The sequence below is a fragment of the Hemitrygon akajei genome, chromosome 6 (assembly GCF_048418815.1).
Source record: "Hemitrygon akajei chromosome 6, sHemAka1.3, whole genome shotgun sequence".
Taxonomy (NCBI): domain Eukaryota; kingdom Metazoa; phylum Chordata; class Chondrichthyes; order Myliobatiformes; family Dasyatidae; genus Hemitrygon; species Hemitrygon akajei.
In genome coordinates, this window is record NC_133129.1 from 6,386,989 (window position 1) to 6,403,751 (window position 16,763).

General features: G+C 44.0%; 1 protein-coding gene across 1 annotated transcript in view; it reads left to right on the forward strand.

The window, feature by feature from the left end:
* Nucleotides 1–14,520, forward strand: part of LOC140728836 (WD repeat-containing protein 70) — a 180,087-nt gene extending 165,567 nt beyond the window's left edge. Inside the window, exons 17-18 of the mRNA XM_073047832.1 lie at nt 2,090–2,252; nt 6,806–14,520. Coding sequence (XP_072903933.1) covers nt 2,090–2,252; nt 6,806–6,893 — 251 coding nt within the window. The 3' untranslated portion in view covers nt 6,894–14,520. The remainder of the gene's footprint in view (nt 1–2,089; nt 2,253–6,805) is intronic.
* The last annotated feature ends 2,243 nt before the right edge of the window (nt 14,521–16,763 follow it).

Sequence of the window (16,763 nt, forward strand, 5' to 3'; positions counted from 1 at the left end):
TAGAGTTTAAGAGACACAATGTAATGATGCAGCTCTATAAAACTCTAGTTAGGCCACACTTGGAGTACTGTGTCCAGTTCTGGTCGCCTCATTATAGGAAGGATGTGGAAGCATTGGAAAGGGTACAGAGGAGATTTACCAGGATGCTGCCTGGTTTAGAGAGTATGGATTATGATCAGAGATTAAGGGAGCTAGGGCTTTACTCTTTGAAGAGAAGGAGGATGAGAGAAGACATGATAGAGGTGTACGAGATATTAGATAGATAGATAGATACTTTATTCATCCCCATGGGGAAATTCAACTTTTTTTCCAATGTCCCATACACTTGTTGTAGCAAAACTAATTACATACAATACTTAACTCAGTAAAAAATATGATATGCATCTAAATCACTATCTCAAAAAGCATTAATAATAGCTTTTAAAAAGTTCTTAAGTCCTGGCGGTTGAATTGTAAAGCCTAATGGCATTGGGGAGTATTGACCTCTTCATTAAGAGGAATAGACAAGAGTGGACAGCCAGCTCCTCTTCCCCAGGGCACCACTGCTCAATACAAGAGGACATGACTTTAAGGTAATGGGAGGGAAGTTCAAGGGGGATATTAGAGGAAGGTTTTTCACTCAGAGAGTGGTTGGTGCATGGAATGCACTGCCTGATTCAGTGGTGGAGGCAGATACACTAGTGAAGTTTAAGAGACTACTAGACAGGTATATGGAGGAATTTAAGATGGGGGGTTATATGGGAGGCAGGGTTTGAGGGTCGGCACAACATTGTGGGCCAAAGGCCCTGTAATGTGCTGTAATATTCTATGTTCTATACTAAGACAAACGTTTGACTAACTGACGCTAAATAATACCAGATGTACTTGTTCTGACTTCCGTACAAATCCGACTTAAAGACAGACTCAGGAACGGAACTCGTACGTAACAGGGACTGCCTGTATACATTTAGTCCTCTTGGCCTAATCATCCTATAAATTTACATGAATAAACTTAAAAAAAAATTACTTCCCCTACAATAAATCAAATGCTATCTCTGATTCTACTGTCAAAGCTCCATTACATGTTGAACAATGGATTGCAAGCAACACACACAAAATGCTGGAGGAACTCAGCAGGTCAGGCCGCATCTTTGCAAAAGTCTACAGTCGACATTTCAGTCCGAGACCCTTCAGTCAGGACTGGAGAAAAAAGTCTATCGCCAGAAGAAGCAGGATCTCCCAGTAGCCACCCGTTTCAATTCCACTTCTCATTCCCATTCCGACATGTCAGTCCATGGCCTCCTCTACTGCCCTGATGAGGCCGCACTCCGGTTGCAGGAGCAACTCCTTGTATTCCATCTGGGTAACCTCTGACCTGATGACATGAGCATTGATTTCTTGAACTTCCAGTAATTCTTCCCGTCCCCCCCTTACTATTCCCCATCCCTGTCTCCTTCTCTCCATTTACTTCACCTCCCTCTGGTGCTGTTCCTCTCCTCTCTTCCATGGTCTTCTGTCTTCTCCTGTGAGATTGTCCCTTCCCCAGCCCTTTATCTCTTTCACTCGTTACTTCTCCAGGTTTTACCTCTCCCTGTACTTGTACTGCTTCCTCTCCTCCCCCATTGTCTTAATCTCCTTTTTTCCCCAGTCCTGATGAAGGGTCTCAGCCCGAACCATCAACTTTACTGTTTTCCATAGATGCTGCCTGGTCTGCTAAGTTCTAGAGCATTTTGTGTGTATTATTTAAAGAACTGTAATTTTAAAATTTCACATTGGTTGTAGTAAGGGCTTTGTACTGCATTGTGAGTATTGTCATTTGGAGAGATTGGTCATGTCGGTTTTGTACTGGTCAGGAGAATGTTTGCACTGGAGGTTGAGTTTATTTCAGGATGGTAATATGAGATGAGTGTCTTTTCGAGTTGTGCATCTATTAGAGTAGATGATTGTCCGTGAATTTCAGAGGTGCTGATCACATAGATTTCTATTGGGGTTTGGGAATACCTTTGACAAGAGGATTTTGTGGGGTGATTGGGTGTTCCTGTTTGGTAATATGTAACCTTTGGGGTGTTGCAATTGAGGTGTTTTGTGTCTGATGTGACTTTAATTTCAGGGCGTGGTGGACGAGTTGGGACTCATGGTGGTACATTATCATCATTCATTGTGAAGAATATTGCCCTGGATAAAACAGATGACAGTAATCCACGTGAAGCTATCTTGCGTCATGCAAAAGATGCTGAACAGAATCCTTACTGGGTGGCTCCTGCCTACGTTAAGTGAGTACCGGTGGTGGACTGAGGCCTTGAGGGAATGCCCAATCAATGGGACCACATTTCCAGCTAATTTCACTCTTGCTTCTACATAAATTGAAATAAAGACAGGAGTAAACCTCACTCGTAATAAGATCATGGAGTATAGAATATAGAACAGTTCAGCTCCTTCAGCCCACAATGTTATGTCAACCCTTTAACCTACTCCAAGATACAGGTGTTCCCCCCCTCCCCCATTACAAAGGTAGAGCGTTCCTATGAAACCTTGCTTCAGCCAAAATGGCGTAAAGTGAAGAACCATTAATTTATATGGGAAAAATTCTCTTGAAAGCAAAAATCCTCATTGTAATGCGAAAACAGGTTACTAATGTAGGTCTTTTGTAAAAGCGAAGTGGCATAAAGTGAATATTCGTAAAGCGGGGTCACCTGTAAATCTAACCCTTCTCTGCCAGTTAACTCTCCATTTTTCTTTCATCTATGTGCCTATTTAAGAGTCTCTTAAATATCCTGTATGTATCTGCCTGTGCAGTGCATTCCATGAACTCCAGTGTATAAAATCTACCTGACTTCATCTCCTATACTTTCTTCCCAAACCTTGTATTAGCCATTCCTGCTCTGGGAAAAAGTCTGTGGTTGTACACTTGACCAATGCCTCATCATCCTGAGTATTTCTGAAGTCACTTCTAATCCTCCTTTGTTCCAAAAAGAAAAGCTCTAGCTCGGCAGCATTGTGAATTTCTTCTACACCCTCGCTAAAGCTTTCACATCCTTCCTCTTATGAGGTGACCAGAACCGAACACAGCATTCCAAATGTGGTCTAACCAGGATTTTGTAGCACAGTAATATTACCTTGTCATTCTTGATTTCTTTCCCTGCTCCAATGAAGTCCAAACATCATACATCTTATTAACAACCATACCAACTTCTGCAGAAACCTTGAGGGATCTATGGATGTCGACTCCAAGATTCCTCTGTTCCTCCAAGTGAAGTTGGAACTGCAGCCACTGTTAACTATATTATTCCCTGTGATTATCTACAAATATGTTCTTTTGGTCCATGACTGCTAATTAGACCTATGGAATGGCCCAACAAATTGAACACACCCTTTTTTTTTGCTCATAACCTATCTAAATGGCTTCATTTTAATAGCTGTCAAGTGTATCCTCCCTTACCCTTGCAGTGATGAATTCCTGTAATGCCACCTTCTCTTTTACCTCCCAGAATTCAATACCCTGGAATGTTGGGTTGCACTCCCTCCCTTCTTTCAAATATGTCTCAGGAATGGTACAATATCATATCACAGGCTGACCTGTTAAGCTGCCTTACTTAGAAACATAGAAAACCTACAGCACAATACAGGACCTTCGGCCAACAAAGTTGTGCCAAACATGTCCCTACCTTAGAAATTACTAGGCTTACCTATAGCCCTCTATTTTTCTAAGCTCCATGGACCTATCCAAAAGTCTCTTAAAAGACCGTATCCGCCTCCACCGCCATTGCCGGTAGCCCATTCCATGCACTCACCACTCTCTGCGTAAAAAAAAAACTTACCCCTGACATCTCTGTACCTACTTCCCAGCACCTTAAACCTGTGTCCTCTTGTGGCAACCATTTCAGCCCGGGGAAAAAACCTCTGGCTATCCACATGATCAATGCCTCTCATCATCTTATACCCCTCTATCAGGTCACCTGTCATCCTCCGTAGCTCCAAGGAAAAAAGGCTGAGTTCACTCAACCTACTCTCATAAGGCATGCTCCCCAATCCAGGCAACATCCTTGTAAATCTCCTCTGCACCCTTTCTACGGCTTCCACATCCTTCCTGTAGTGAGGTGACCAGAACTGAGCACAGTACTCCAAGTGGGGTCTGACCAGGGTCCTATATAGCTGCAACATTACCTCTCAGCTCCTGAATTCAGTTCCATGATTGATGAAGGCCAATACACCATATGCCTTCTAAACCACAGAGTCAACCTGCGCAGCTGCTTTGAGCATCCTATGGACTCGGACCCCAAGATCCCTCTGATCTGCCACACTGCCAAGAGTCTTACTATTAATACTAGATTCTGCCATCATATTTGACCTACCAAAATGAACCACTTCACACTTACCTGGGTTGAATTCCATCTGCCACTTCTCAGCCCAGTTTTGAACCCTATCAATGTCCCGCTGTAACCTCTGGCAGCCCTCCACACTATCCACAACACCTCCAACCTTTGTGTCATCAGCAAACTTACTAACCCTATCCTCCACTTCCTCATCCAGGTCATTGCTAAAAATCACGGCGAGTAAGGCTCCCAGAACAGATCCCTGATGCACTCCACTGGTGACCGACCTCCATGCAGAATATGACCCATCTACAACCACTCTTTGCCTTCTGTGGGCAAGCCAGTTCTGGATCCACAAAGCAGTATCTGTTTGGATCCCATGCCTCCTTACTTTCTCAATAGGCCTTGCATGGGGTACCTAATCAACTGCCTTGCTGAAATCCGTATACACTATATCTGCTGCTCTTCCTTCATCAGTGTGTTTAGTCACATCCTCAAAAACTTCAATCAGGCTCGTAAGGCACGACCTGCCCTTGACAAAGCTATGATGACTACGCCTGATCATATCATACCTCTCCAAATGTTGATAAATCCTTCCTTTCAGGATCTTCTCCATCAACTTACCAGCCACTGAGTTAAGACCCACTGGTCTATAATTTCCTGGACTATCTCTACTCCCATCCTTGAATAAAGGAACAACATCCACAACCCTCCAATCCTCCAGAACCTCTCCCGTCCCCATTGATGATGCAAAGACCATCGCCAGAGATTCAGCAATCTCCTCCCTCGTCTCCCACAGTAGCCTGTGATACATCTCGTCTGGTCCCAGTGACTTATCCAACTTGATGCTTTCCAAAAGCTCCAGCACATCCTCTTTCTTAATATCTACATGCTCAAGCTTTTCAGTCTGCTGCAAGTCATCACAAAAATCACCAAGATCCGTTTCCATAGTGAATACTGAAGTAAAGTATTCATTAAGTACCTCTGCTATTTCGTCCAGTTCCATACACACTTTCCCACTGGACAGGTTCTATTCTTTCACGTCTTGTCCTCGTGCTCTTCACATACTTGTAGAATGCCTTGGGGTTTTCCCTAATCCTGCCCACCGGCCTTCTCATGGTTCCTTCTGGCTCTCCTAATTTCCTTTTTAAGCTCCTTCCCGTTAGCCTTATAATCTTCTAGATCTCTAACATTACCTAGTTCTCTGAACCTTTTGTAAGCTTTTCTTTTCTCTTGACTAGAGTTATTACAACCTTTGTACACCATGGTTCCTGTACCCAACCATAACTTCCCTGTCTCATTGGAACGTACCTATGCAGAACTCCACACAAATATCCCCTGAACATTTGCCACATTTCTTCCATAATTTTCCCTGAGAACATCTGTTTCCAATTTAAGCCTCCAATTTCCTGCCTGATAGTCTCATAATTCCCCTTACTCCAATTAAATGCTTTTCTAAATTGTCTGCTCCTATCTCTCTCCAATGCTATTGTAAATGAGATAGAATTATGATCACTATCTGACACCTGACCAGGTTCATTTCCCAATACCAAATCAGGTACAGCCTGTCCTCTTGTAGGCTTATCTACATATTGTGTCTAGAAACCTTCCTGAACACACCTAACAAACTCCACCCCATCTAAACCCCTTGCTCTAGGGAGATGCCAGTCGATATTTGGGAAATTAAAATCTCCCTATCTGCTCCTCAATATCCCTGTTACTATTGAGTGGCCTGTTAAAAACACCCAGCAAAGTTATTGACCCCTTCCTGTTCTTAACCTCCACCCACAGAAACACTGTAGACAATCCCTGCATGGCATCCAACTTTTCTGCAGCTGTGACATTATCTCTTATCAGACTCCTTATGTTAAATAAGATGCAGTGTAACATAGAACAGTGCAGCACAGTACAGTGCCGACCTTTCAACCTGCTCCATGATCAATCTAACCCTTCCCTCCCACATTCATCCCATGAGTCTGTATTGTCCACCTCATTGTTTTGCGGTCAGTGGGGTGTGTGTGTGTTTCACTGTTTCATTTTCTGATTCTGTCTTTGCCTCTTGCTTGTGCTTTACCCTCTGTCACATTTCCCCTCACAATCGAACTTATTTCCTCCCCCACACCATCTGAACTTTATATGTACACTTTCTGGAAATCTTGTCCCAATCCTTCACCATTTCTCCCTCCCCTAAGCTGATTCACCCTTCATGTCCACACCTCTTTTCACCTTCTGTTCCTCTGAGCCCTCCAATAACCGCACTGTAATACACTTTGCTCTGTCTCCACTTTCCCATTGATCACCATGCTCGCCTGCTTCACACATCTGCTCTTGCACATGTCCTCATACTCTCCAGCATTGGCTTATCAGGCTCCCATCCAACCATGGCCACCCCCAGTCCCACCTCTCCTGATTGCTCTGTCACACTCTTTTTCTGATTTCACTGTTTCCTTTTTTGATACTGTCTTTGCCTCTTGCTTGTGCCTTACCTCTGTCACATTTCCTGCTGATTTCAGGACGCAGCCACATGCAGTGTTTGCAGACGTGGAGTCGGAGGAGGAGCTGGAGGATAATGAGCCCGAGTGGAAGAAACGGAAATTGTGAGCAAGCTGTCCTTGAACATGTGACCACAAGCAGCTTTACCTGCTCATTGTGTTGTAATGGTCGATGTGGAAGTGTGCAGCTGGTGTGGGGTTTGCAGGGCAGGTAGTGGGGTGGTAGGAGTGAGCTAATTTCCAGCTGACCAAACAACATGGTCTCTATTCAATATTTTACCTTATAACTTCAGTTAATTAAACCTGTGCTGATGCAATTTATTGTCTTATTTCATTTGCTCTATGCCGAGGTCAGAAAGAACATTTGGCAAAAAGGTTAATAAACCCCAAAATGGAGCCTACGTTCTCCTGTAAGCCCCCAGGTTCGGCAGGCTGCGTTAGTCTAGGGGAAGACAGTCGCTGCCCCCGCCAGATTGATGAAATCTCGTTTGTGTGGATGCTGCATGATGTGTTCCAGTTACAACTCAGTACCACGAAAGATCAGACGGTACACCATATGCAATTAAACAATTGAGCTTTATAATTCTTCAGTTGGCTGTAGGGTTAGTACAAAAAACAAAAAGAAAAAAGGGCCTATTTTAATGAGAAACAGTCTATTGTGCACATTGGAGCTCATGGTTTTACATAGAAAACCAGATACACCAATACCACAAGCAAGTTCATGTCCCCCACCGTTTTCTCCATGATCCACTGGAAGGTTGAAGGGGCTCCCAATACACCCTGGGGCATCCTTTCGAACTGGAAGAATCCCAGTGGACATATAAATGCTGTCTTCTCTTTGTCAGCCTCACTCATGGGGATCTGGTAACATCCACTCCTCAAGTCCAGCACACTGAACCACTGAGAACCACTCAGACAGGCCAGCACGTCTTCGATTCTTGGGATTGTATACTGGTCTGGGACAGTAAGTCTGTTCAGAGTCCTATAGTCCACACATATCTGTATCTTCCCATTCTTCTTTTTGGCCACTACTACTGGGGACGCATAGGGGCTTGGGGGCTCGGTGATGATCCCAGCTTCCTTCAACTTACACAAATGCTGCCAAACGTCCTCCACCTCTGCAGGGGACTGTCACCGCGACCTCTCTCTGAACAGGGTGTCCTCAGTCACCCGGATAGTGTGACGAGAACTTTTAGAACAACCCACATCAAAATCATCAGTGAAAAGACACCTTCCAGCATCAACATCTTCTCTGTCAACCTCCTCAGATAGTCCCCGAAGTTGAATGACTCAGCGGTCAACTTGCTCCCCTTTACAGAAGGTTTCTCCCTAGACTTCACCGTCACCGGGAACAGATGTGCCAGGGGCCTCTCCTGCTTGAAAGTGACCTCCCTCTTTGCAGTGTTCCTGACAATCACTGCCATTTTGCTCGCCTATACAATCGAGGGGTTCTGCAGTTCAGGCCTCACTAGTACCCTTCCAGGAAATCCCGACTCCTCCTCATGGTCTTCCAGAGTGTCTACTAAGAGGGCCTCGCCCTCAGGCACTCCGGGAAATTGGGGGTCCCCATCATTCTAGTTACTTCCCCTGGCCGTACCACCATTGGCTTTGACTGGATGAACCACACAGCCCCTCGTCTAAATTTGGTATCTGGCACAATGCAGCCATGCACTTCCTCAAAAGCAGCCCAAAAACACCAGGTGCACGGACAATGTTCCCAGAAAGCTCTCCCCTGCCTTCTCCTGGCAGGCCCCCATGAGCCTCCTCACAAGAGGGGCATTGGTCCCCACCAGAATTGAAACGCTGCCCTTCTCAACAGGGTCTGAACAAACCAGCACCAATATATCAAGGGCCTCAGAGACTCCCACATCTGCCTCTGGGAACTCCAACTTCACTGACAAATAACTGTCGTATGGATAATCACTAGCACCAAGCCCCCAGATCTCCAGAGCCCTGAATGGTGTCAATGGTAAATGCTTCAGATACTGGTTGTAAAACAAACAGTAGAGCAACATGACCTGCAACCCAGTGTCGAGTACGGCTTTAGCATAAACACTCTCTATCTGTAGTGATACACTAGAGCGTGGTCCCACTAAGCCTTCAGGAATAAGGTCTTTTGCCTTCGGAGTTCCTTGGTATATTGCTGGGAATGTGTTCCCTCAGAGATATCAGGCCGTTCCGTCAATAGGTCTCCTCTACATTTCCCACATGTCTCTCTGCTTAGGTACCCAGGGGCTCACTCTCTGAGGAGCTTACCACTGCTCACACTCCCACCTGAAGTGTCCCTCTTCACCACAGTTATAACAGACAATACCGGCCACCCACTTCTCACGGAACCCTGGCCACCGGCAGTCCTCTGCGTAGTCTGTCCCCTTAGGGGGTCCGCCTCTCTATCAGTTCCAGCATCTGGAGGTGGGGGGCACATCCGCTGTTAACAATCAGGTCATCTCAGCTCTGCCACATTCTCCTTTACCACCCCCAACCCCCTGGGTTGGGCTAGCCATGGTCACTTCACCACAAGGGCTACTACCGAGGACTGTACCCTGCTGATGGACCCCTCCTGTGCCTCCGATGCATTCTCCTCCTCCTGTACTTCTTTGATCAGCTCAATAAAAGAGGGTAAGGGGTGCGCCTTATGAGACTGTCGGAGACCCCAAGCGATCAGGTCCTAGGACTGGGCGCCCTTTGCTATCTGGTCCATTCTTAACTGATCCACCTCAGCTGGCTGAATGACCCTCTGTGCTGCAAGCAATTTAGCTGCCTCTTTAGCTAAAAAATGTAGGCAGAAAGCTTCTCCCCCTTCTCCTGCTGCGTTCTGAAACCTGTCATGAGGTCTATTGGGCTCCCTGTTATGCCAAATGCATTTTCCAATGCTCCCATGTAATCGGCAGCGTTGGCTAGGGGATACCAGGTTTTCACAGCTCTCACATCAGCGGTCCACCCCCTCAAACTTTCAACCAATCTCTTGTCACCTTACGTCATCGAAGAACTGCTACTCATCTAGCAACTGAGGTCTGCTCCACCCACGTCTCATACTTCTCTTCCCTCGGGGTTGTTGGCACCAACTCAGAATTCTCATTCTTCACGGGGGACTAATTAGACATTTCGAATTCAACCACTCCTTCCCCTCATTCTTCAGAAATGATATAACCCTGTCTTTGAAGTCTCCACCCCCAGCTACAGGAAACTCGATTTGTGATTTGGCCCGCTCCACTACACTCTCCTCCCTGACAGTATGGACAGTCTATGGCCCGGACTCCCCTGGAGCATCTGTAGTAGTGGGCAGTCCCACTGCAGTTACATCAGCGCTAGTCTGCCGTAAAACACGGCTTGTGCCCGCCACCCTGCAATTGTAACTTTGCTGACAACTTTAACAGTACTTAAAAGTCGAATTAATAATTCATCCAGTGTTTGAATACCTACCTCACTCAACACACACACATAAGTTACTGGTAACCCCACGGAGGTACACCACCGCTCCAAACCGGCAGCATCCATACCAGCACAGACTTAAACACACAGCCCACTGGTTCAAAGCTCAGGGCAACCACACAGCATCCAACGAAATCATATCTCAGATGAGCCCCCACAGTTGTAAACCCCAGGTTTGGCAGGCTGTGCTAGTCTAGGGGAAGGCAGTCAATGCCTCTGCCAAGATGATGAAATCTCATTTGTGTGGATGCTGTGCGATATGTTCCCCGTTACAACTCAGTACCACGAAAGATCAGACAGTACATCATATGCAATTAAACAATTGAGCTTTATAATTCTTAAGTTGGCCATAAGGTTAGTATAAAAAACAAAGTAAAAAGGGCCCATTTTAATGAAACAGTCTATTGTGCACATTGGAGCTCATGGTTTTACATAGAAAACCTACAGCACAATACAGGCCATCTCGGCCCTTCTAGTCCGTGCCGACGCTTACACTCACCTAGTCCCACTGGCCCACACTCAGCCCATAACCCTCCATTCCTTTCCTGTCCATATACCTGTCCAATCTTACTTTAAATGACAGTACCGAACCTGCCTCTACCACTTCTACTGGAAGCTCCTTTCACACAGCTACCACTCTCTGATTAAAGAAATTCCCCTTCGTGTTACCCTTAAACTTTTGCCCCCTAACTCTCAAATCATGTCCTCTTGATTGAATCTCCCCTACTCTCAATGGAAAAAGCCTATCCATGTCAACTTGATCTATCCTCCTCATTATTTTAAATACCTCTATCAAGTCCCCCCTCAACCTTCTACGCTCCAAAGAATAAAGACCTAACTTGTTCAGCCTTTCCCTGTAATTTAGGTGCTGAAACCCAGGTAACATTCTAGTAAATCTTCTCTGTACTCTCTCTATTTTGTTGATATCTTTCCTATAATTTGGTGATCAGAACTGTACACCATACTCCAAATTCGGCCTTACCAATGCCTTGTACAATTTTAACATTACATCCCAACTCCTATACTCAATGCTCTGATTTATAAAGGCCAGCATACAAAAAGCTTTCTTCACCACCCTATCCACATGAGATTCCACCTTCAGGGAACTATGCACCATTATTCCTAGATCACTCTGTTCTACTGCACTCTTCAATGTCCTACCATTTACCATGTATGTCCTATTTGGATTATTCCTAACAAAATGTAGCACCTCACACTTATCGGCATTAAACTCCATCTGCCATCATTCAGCCCAATCTTCTAACTGGCCTAAATCTCTCTGCAAGCTTTGAAAACCTACTTCATTATCCACAACGCCACCTACCTTAGTATCATCTGCATACTTACTAATCCAATTTACCACCCCATCATCCAGATCATTAATGTATATGACAAACAACATTGGACCCAGTACAGATCCCTGATGCACACCACTGAGACCTCCAACCTGACAAACAGTTATCCACCAATACTCTCTGGCATCTCCCATCCAGCCACTGTTGAATCCATTTTACTACTTCAATATTAATACCTAACGATTGAACCTTCCTAGCTAACGTTCCGTGCGGAACCTTGTCAAAGGCCTTAGTGAAGTCCATATAGACAGCATCCAGTGCTTTACCGTCGTCAACTTTTCTCGTAACCACTTCAAAAAATTCAGTAAGATTTGTCAAACATGACCTTCCAGGCACAAATCCATGCTGACTATTCCTAATCAGACTCTGTCTATCCAGATGATTATATATACCATCTCTAAGAATACTTTCCATTAATTTACCTACTACTGACGTCAAACTGACAGGCCTATAATTGCTAGGTTTACTCTTAGAACCCTTCTTAAACAATGGAACCACATGAGCAATACACCAATCCTCGGGCACCATCCCCGTTTCTAATGACATTTGAAATATTTCTGTCAGAGCCCCTGCTATTTCTACACCAACTTCCCTCAAGGTCCTAGGGATTATCCTGTCAGGACCCAGAGATTTATCCACTTTTATTTTCCTTATAAGTGCCAGTACTTCCTCCTCTTTAATTGTCATAGTTTCCATAACTTCCCTACTTCTTTCCCTTACCTTACACAATTCAATATCCTTCTCCTTAGTGAATACCGATGAAAAGAATTTGTTCAAAATCTCTCCCATCTCTTTTGGCTCCACACATAGCTGTCCACTCTGATTCTCTAAGGGACCAATTTTATCCCTCACTATCCTTTTGCTATTAATATAACTGTAGAAACCCTTCGGATTTATTTTCACCTTACTTGCCAAAGCAACCTCGTATCTTCTTTTAGCTTTTCTAATTTCTTTCTTAAGATTCTTTTTACATTCTTTATATTCCTCAAGCCCCTCATTTACTCCATGCTGCCTATATTTATTGTAGATATCTCTCTTTTTCTGACAAGTTTCCAATTTCCCTTGAAAACCATGGCTCTCTCAAACTTTTAACCTTTCCTTTCAACCTAACAGGAACATAAAGATTCTATACCCTCAAAATTTCACCTTTAAATGACCTCCAGTTCTCTATTACATCCTTCGTGTAAAACAAATTGTCCCAATCCACTCCTTCTCAGCCCTTTCGCATCTCCTCAAAGTTAGCCTTTCTCCAATCAAAAATCTCAACCCTGGGTCCAGTCCTATCCTTCTCCATAATTATATTGAAACTAATGGTATAGTGATCACTGGACCTGAAGTGCTCCCCAACACATACGTCCGTCACCTGACCTATCTCATTCCCTAACAGGAGATCCAACACTGCCCCTTCTCTAGTTGGTACCTCTATGTATTGCTGCAAAAAACTATACTGCAAACATTTCACAAACTCCAAACCATCCAGCCCTTTTACAGAATGGGCTTCCCAGTCTATGTGTGGAAAATTAAAATCTCCCACAATCACAACCTTGTGCTTACTACAAATATCTGCGATCTCCTTACAAATTTGCTCCTCATTAGGTGGTCTATAATACACCCCCATAAGTGTTACTACATCTTTCCCATTCCTCAATTCCACCCAAATAGTCTCCCTAGATGAGCCCTCTAATCTATCCTGACAAAGCACTGCTGTAATATTTTCTCGGACAAGCAATGCAACACCTCCTCCTCTTGCCCCTCCGATTCTATCACACCTGAAGCAACGAAATCCAGGAATATTTAGTTGCCAATCACACCCTTCCTGCAACCATGTTTCACTAACAGCTACAACATCATATTTCCAGGTAAGCTCATCCACCTTTCTTAAAATGCACCTAGCATTAAAATAAATGCATTTAAGAAACTTTCCACCTCTTCCTCTCTGTTTATCCCTAATGATGTGATCAACTTTATTATCTTTTTCTTCCTTCTCCCTTATACCTTCGGTCTGAGTGCTCCCCTTCTCTATCACCTGCCTATCCTCCCTCACACACTGTCTACTAGCTTTCTCTATTTGTGAACTAACCTCCTCTCCCCTAGTCTCTTCAAATTGATTCCCACCCCCCAACCATACTAGTTTAAAGTCTCCCCAGTAGCCTTAGCAAATCTCCCTGCCAGGATATTGGTCCCACTAGGATTCAAGTGTAACCCATCCTTTTTGTGCAAGTCAGACCTGCCCCAAAAGAGTCCCAATGATCCAGAAACTTGAATCCCTGCCCCCTGCTCCAATCCCTCAGCCACACATTTATCCTCCATCTCATTCCATTCCTACTGTCACTGTCGTGTGGCACAGGCAGTAATCCCGAGATTACTACCTTTGTGGTCCTTCTTCTCAACTGCCTTCCTAACTCCCTATATTCTCCTTTCAGGACCTATTCACAGGGAGTGATTTTTTTTTTACAACAGATTCATTGATTTGTGAGAATAAAATCAGGCCTATGAGGCATTATGTAGTTAAACCATTTTTCCCGGTATGAATCAAATTGTTCCAGCTTATGGTTAACAGATGCTGTTATCTTCTCCATTTTGTAAATGTCCATTGTAATTTCCAGCCATGTATTTAAAGTTGGGCTCTCCTGTGATAACCATTTCCTAGTAAGAGTCTTTTTACCAGCCACCAACAATATATTCATTAAATATTTATCTCTTTTCAACCATTCTTAAGGTATATATCCAAAATATATGGTCTTACTCTCTAAGGGTATTTCACATTTAAAGATGTATTGTGGGGCATTGTGTATCCCCCTCCAATAGTCTTTGATAACAGGGCAGTCCCAAAAAATATGATAATGATTTGCATTTTGATTTCCACAATTTCTCCAGCAAACAGGGAGGTTACTATTGTAATGGGATTTCTGAGAGGGTGTAATAAAATATCAAGTTTTTCCATCTAAACTCCATTGTTATCTCCATATTGTTGTCCATTCTTCCTCAGATATAATTATCCCTCCTTCCTTCTCCCATTTTGTTTTAATGTATGAAGTCGAATGTGTTTTAAGATTTGACAACCCCTTATACATGCTTGAAATGATTCTACTACCATTATCTGAATTATATGCTTTTCTAAAGAGCTCTATCAAGCATGTACTTGCCTTGGTTACATTTTTAGGTGTCTGATTATCACATTGTCGCATCTGTAAATACTGATAAATCTTGTTTTTCTAATAAGTGTTTCTCTTTAAGCATTTCAAAACTGAACAGTGTTCCTTCTTTCATTATGTTGCAAAGTACTGTTATTCCTTTAGCTGTCCAGTCCTTAAATCTAGCATCCAAATTATTTGGTGTAAAATCTGAGTCATATGCACACCGTTTAAGAATTGCAATATCTCCTTCTAGATTATATTCTTTTATAGTAGTTTTCCATATTTTAAGAATCAATTTCACCCATGGGTTATCAATAGTATTTATGTACCTTTGCAGATTGTTATCAGCCAAAATTGCTTGTATGGGGATGGGAAGTACTCACTCCTCAATGTTTTTCCATTGAGCGTCATATGATGGGTTACACCAACATATCACAGCTCTCAACTGTGCTGCAAAATAATAATCTCTAAGAGAAGGTAGGCCCCATCCCCCCTAGGGTTATCCTTATCCGGTTTTCCTTCCTTGAATTCCCCATTGATTTCCTTTGAGCACCGTCGACTGCCAGACCCTCACTCGAAGTCCATTCCATCCTACGGTCTACCAGCCACTCTTCTCATGTCTTCTCTCTTCATCGCTCGCTGACAAAAGACCACGAATATCTCCTCTCAGACACACAAGAAAAAAGCAACACACCTCTTATTAAATGGCGCACATTCCAAAACCCCCATTGTCTCTAGTCTTATCCAGTGCGTTCAACACCATCTGCCCTGCTCTGCTGGGTGAGAAGCTGACAGTGATACAGGTGGATGCTTCCCTGGTGTCATGGATTATTGATGACCTGACTGGCAAACCACAGTACATGCGCTTGCAACACTGTGTGTCTGAAGAGTGGTCATCAGCACTGGGGCTCCACAGGGGACTGTCCTGTCCCCCTTTCTCTTCACTATCTACACCTCAGACTTCAGCTACAACACAGAGTCTTGCCATCTTCAGAAGTTTTCTGATGACTCTGCCATAGTTGGATTCATCAGCAAAGGAGATGAGGCTGAGTACAGGGCGACGGTGGGAAACTTTGTCAAGTGGTCCGAGCAGAATCATCTGCAGCTTAATGTGAAAAAGACTAAGGAGCTGGTGGTGGACCTGAGGAGGGCTAAGGCACCGGTGACCCCTGTTTCCATCCAAGGGGTCAGTGTGGATATGGTGGATGATTACAAATACCTGGGGATACAAATGGACAATAAACTGGACTGGTCAAAGAACACTGAGGCGGTCTACAAGAAAGGCCAGAGCCGTCTCTATTTCCTGAGGAGATTGAGGTCCTTTAACATCTGCCGAACAATGCTGAGGATGTTGTACAAGGCTGTGGTGGCCAGTGCTATCATGTTTGCTGTTGTGTGCTGGGGCAGCAGGCTGAGGGTAGCAGACACCAACAGAATCAACAAACTTATTTGTAAGGCCAGTGATGTTGTTGGGGTGGAACTGGACTCCCTGACGATGGTGTCTGAAAAGAGGATGCTGTCCAAGTTGCATGCCACCTTGGACAATGACTCCCATCCACTCCATAATGTACTGGTTAGGCACAGGAGTATATTCAGCCAGAGACTCATTCCACCGAGATGTAACACTGAGCGTCATAGGAAGTCATTCCTACCTGTGGCCATCAAACTTTACAACTCCTCCCTTGGAGTGTCAGACACCCTGAGCCAGTAGGCTGGTCCTGGACTTATTTCCACTTGGCATGATTAACTTATTATTGAATTGTTTATGGTTTTATATTGCTATATTTCTTCACTATTCTTGGTTGGTGCGTCTGTAATGAAACCCAATTTCCCTTGTGATCAATAAGGTATGTCTGTCTGTTTGTCTTAACCCAAACACTGCTGCTACAGAGAAACCATTAGCAGTGAAACCTTAGAGAAACCATCACATTAGCAATGAAATTTTACAGTGAAACCATTACATTAGCAGTGAAACCTTACAGACCGTTACACTATTTTTCCCTATCCTATCCATATACCTGTCCAAAAGAAAAAAACCTTTTAAAAGTTGTAATT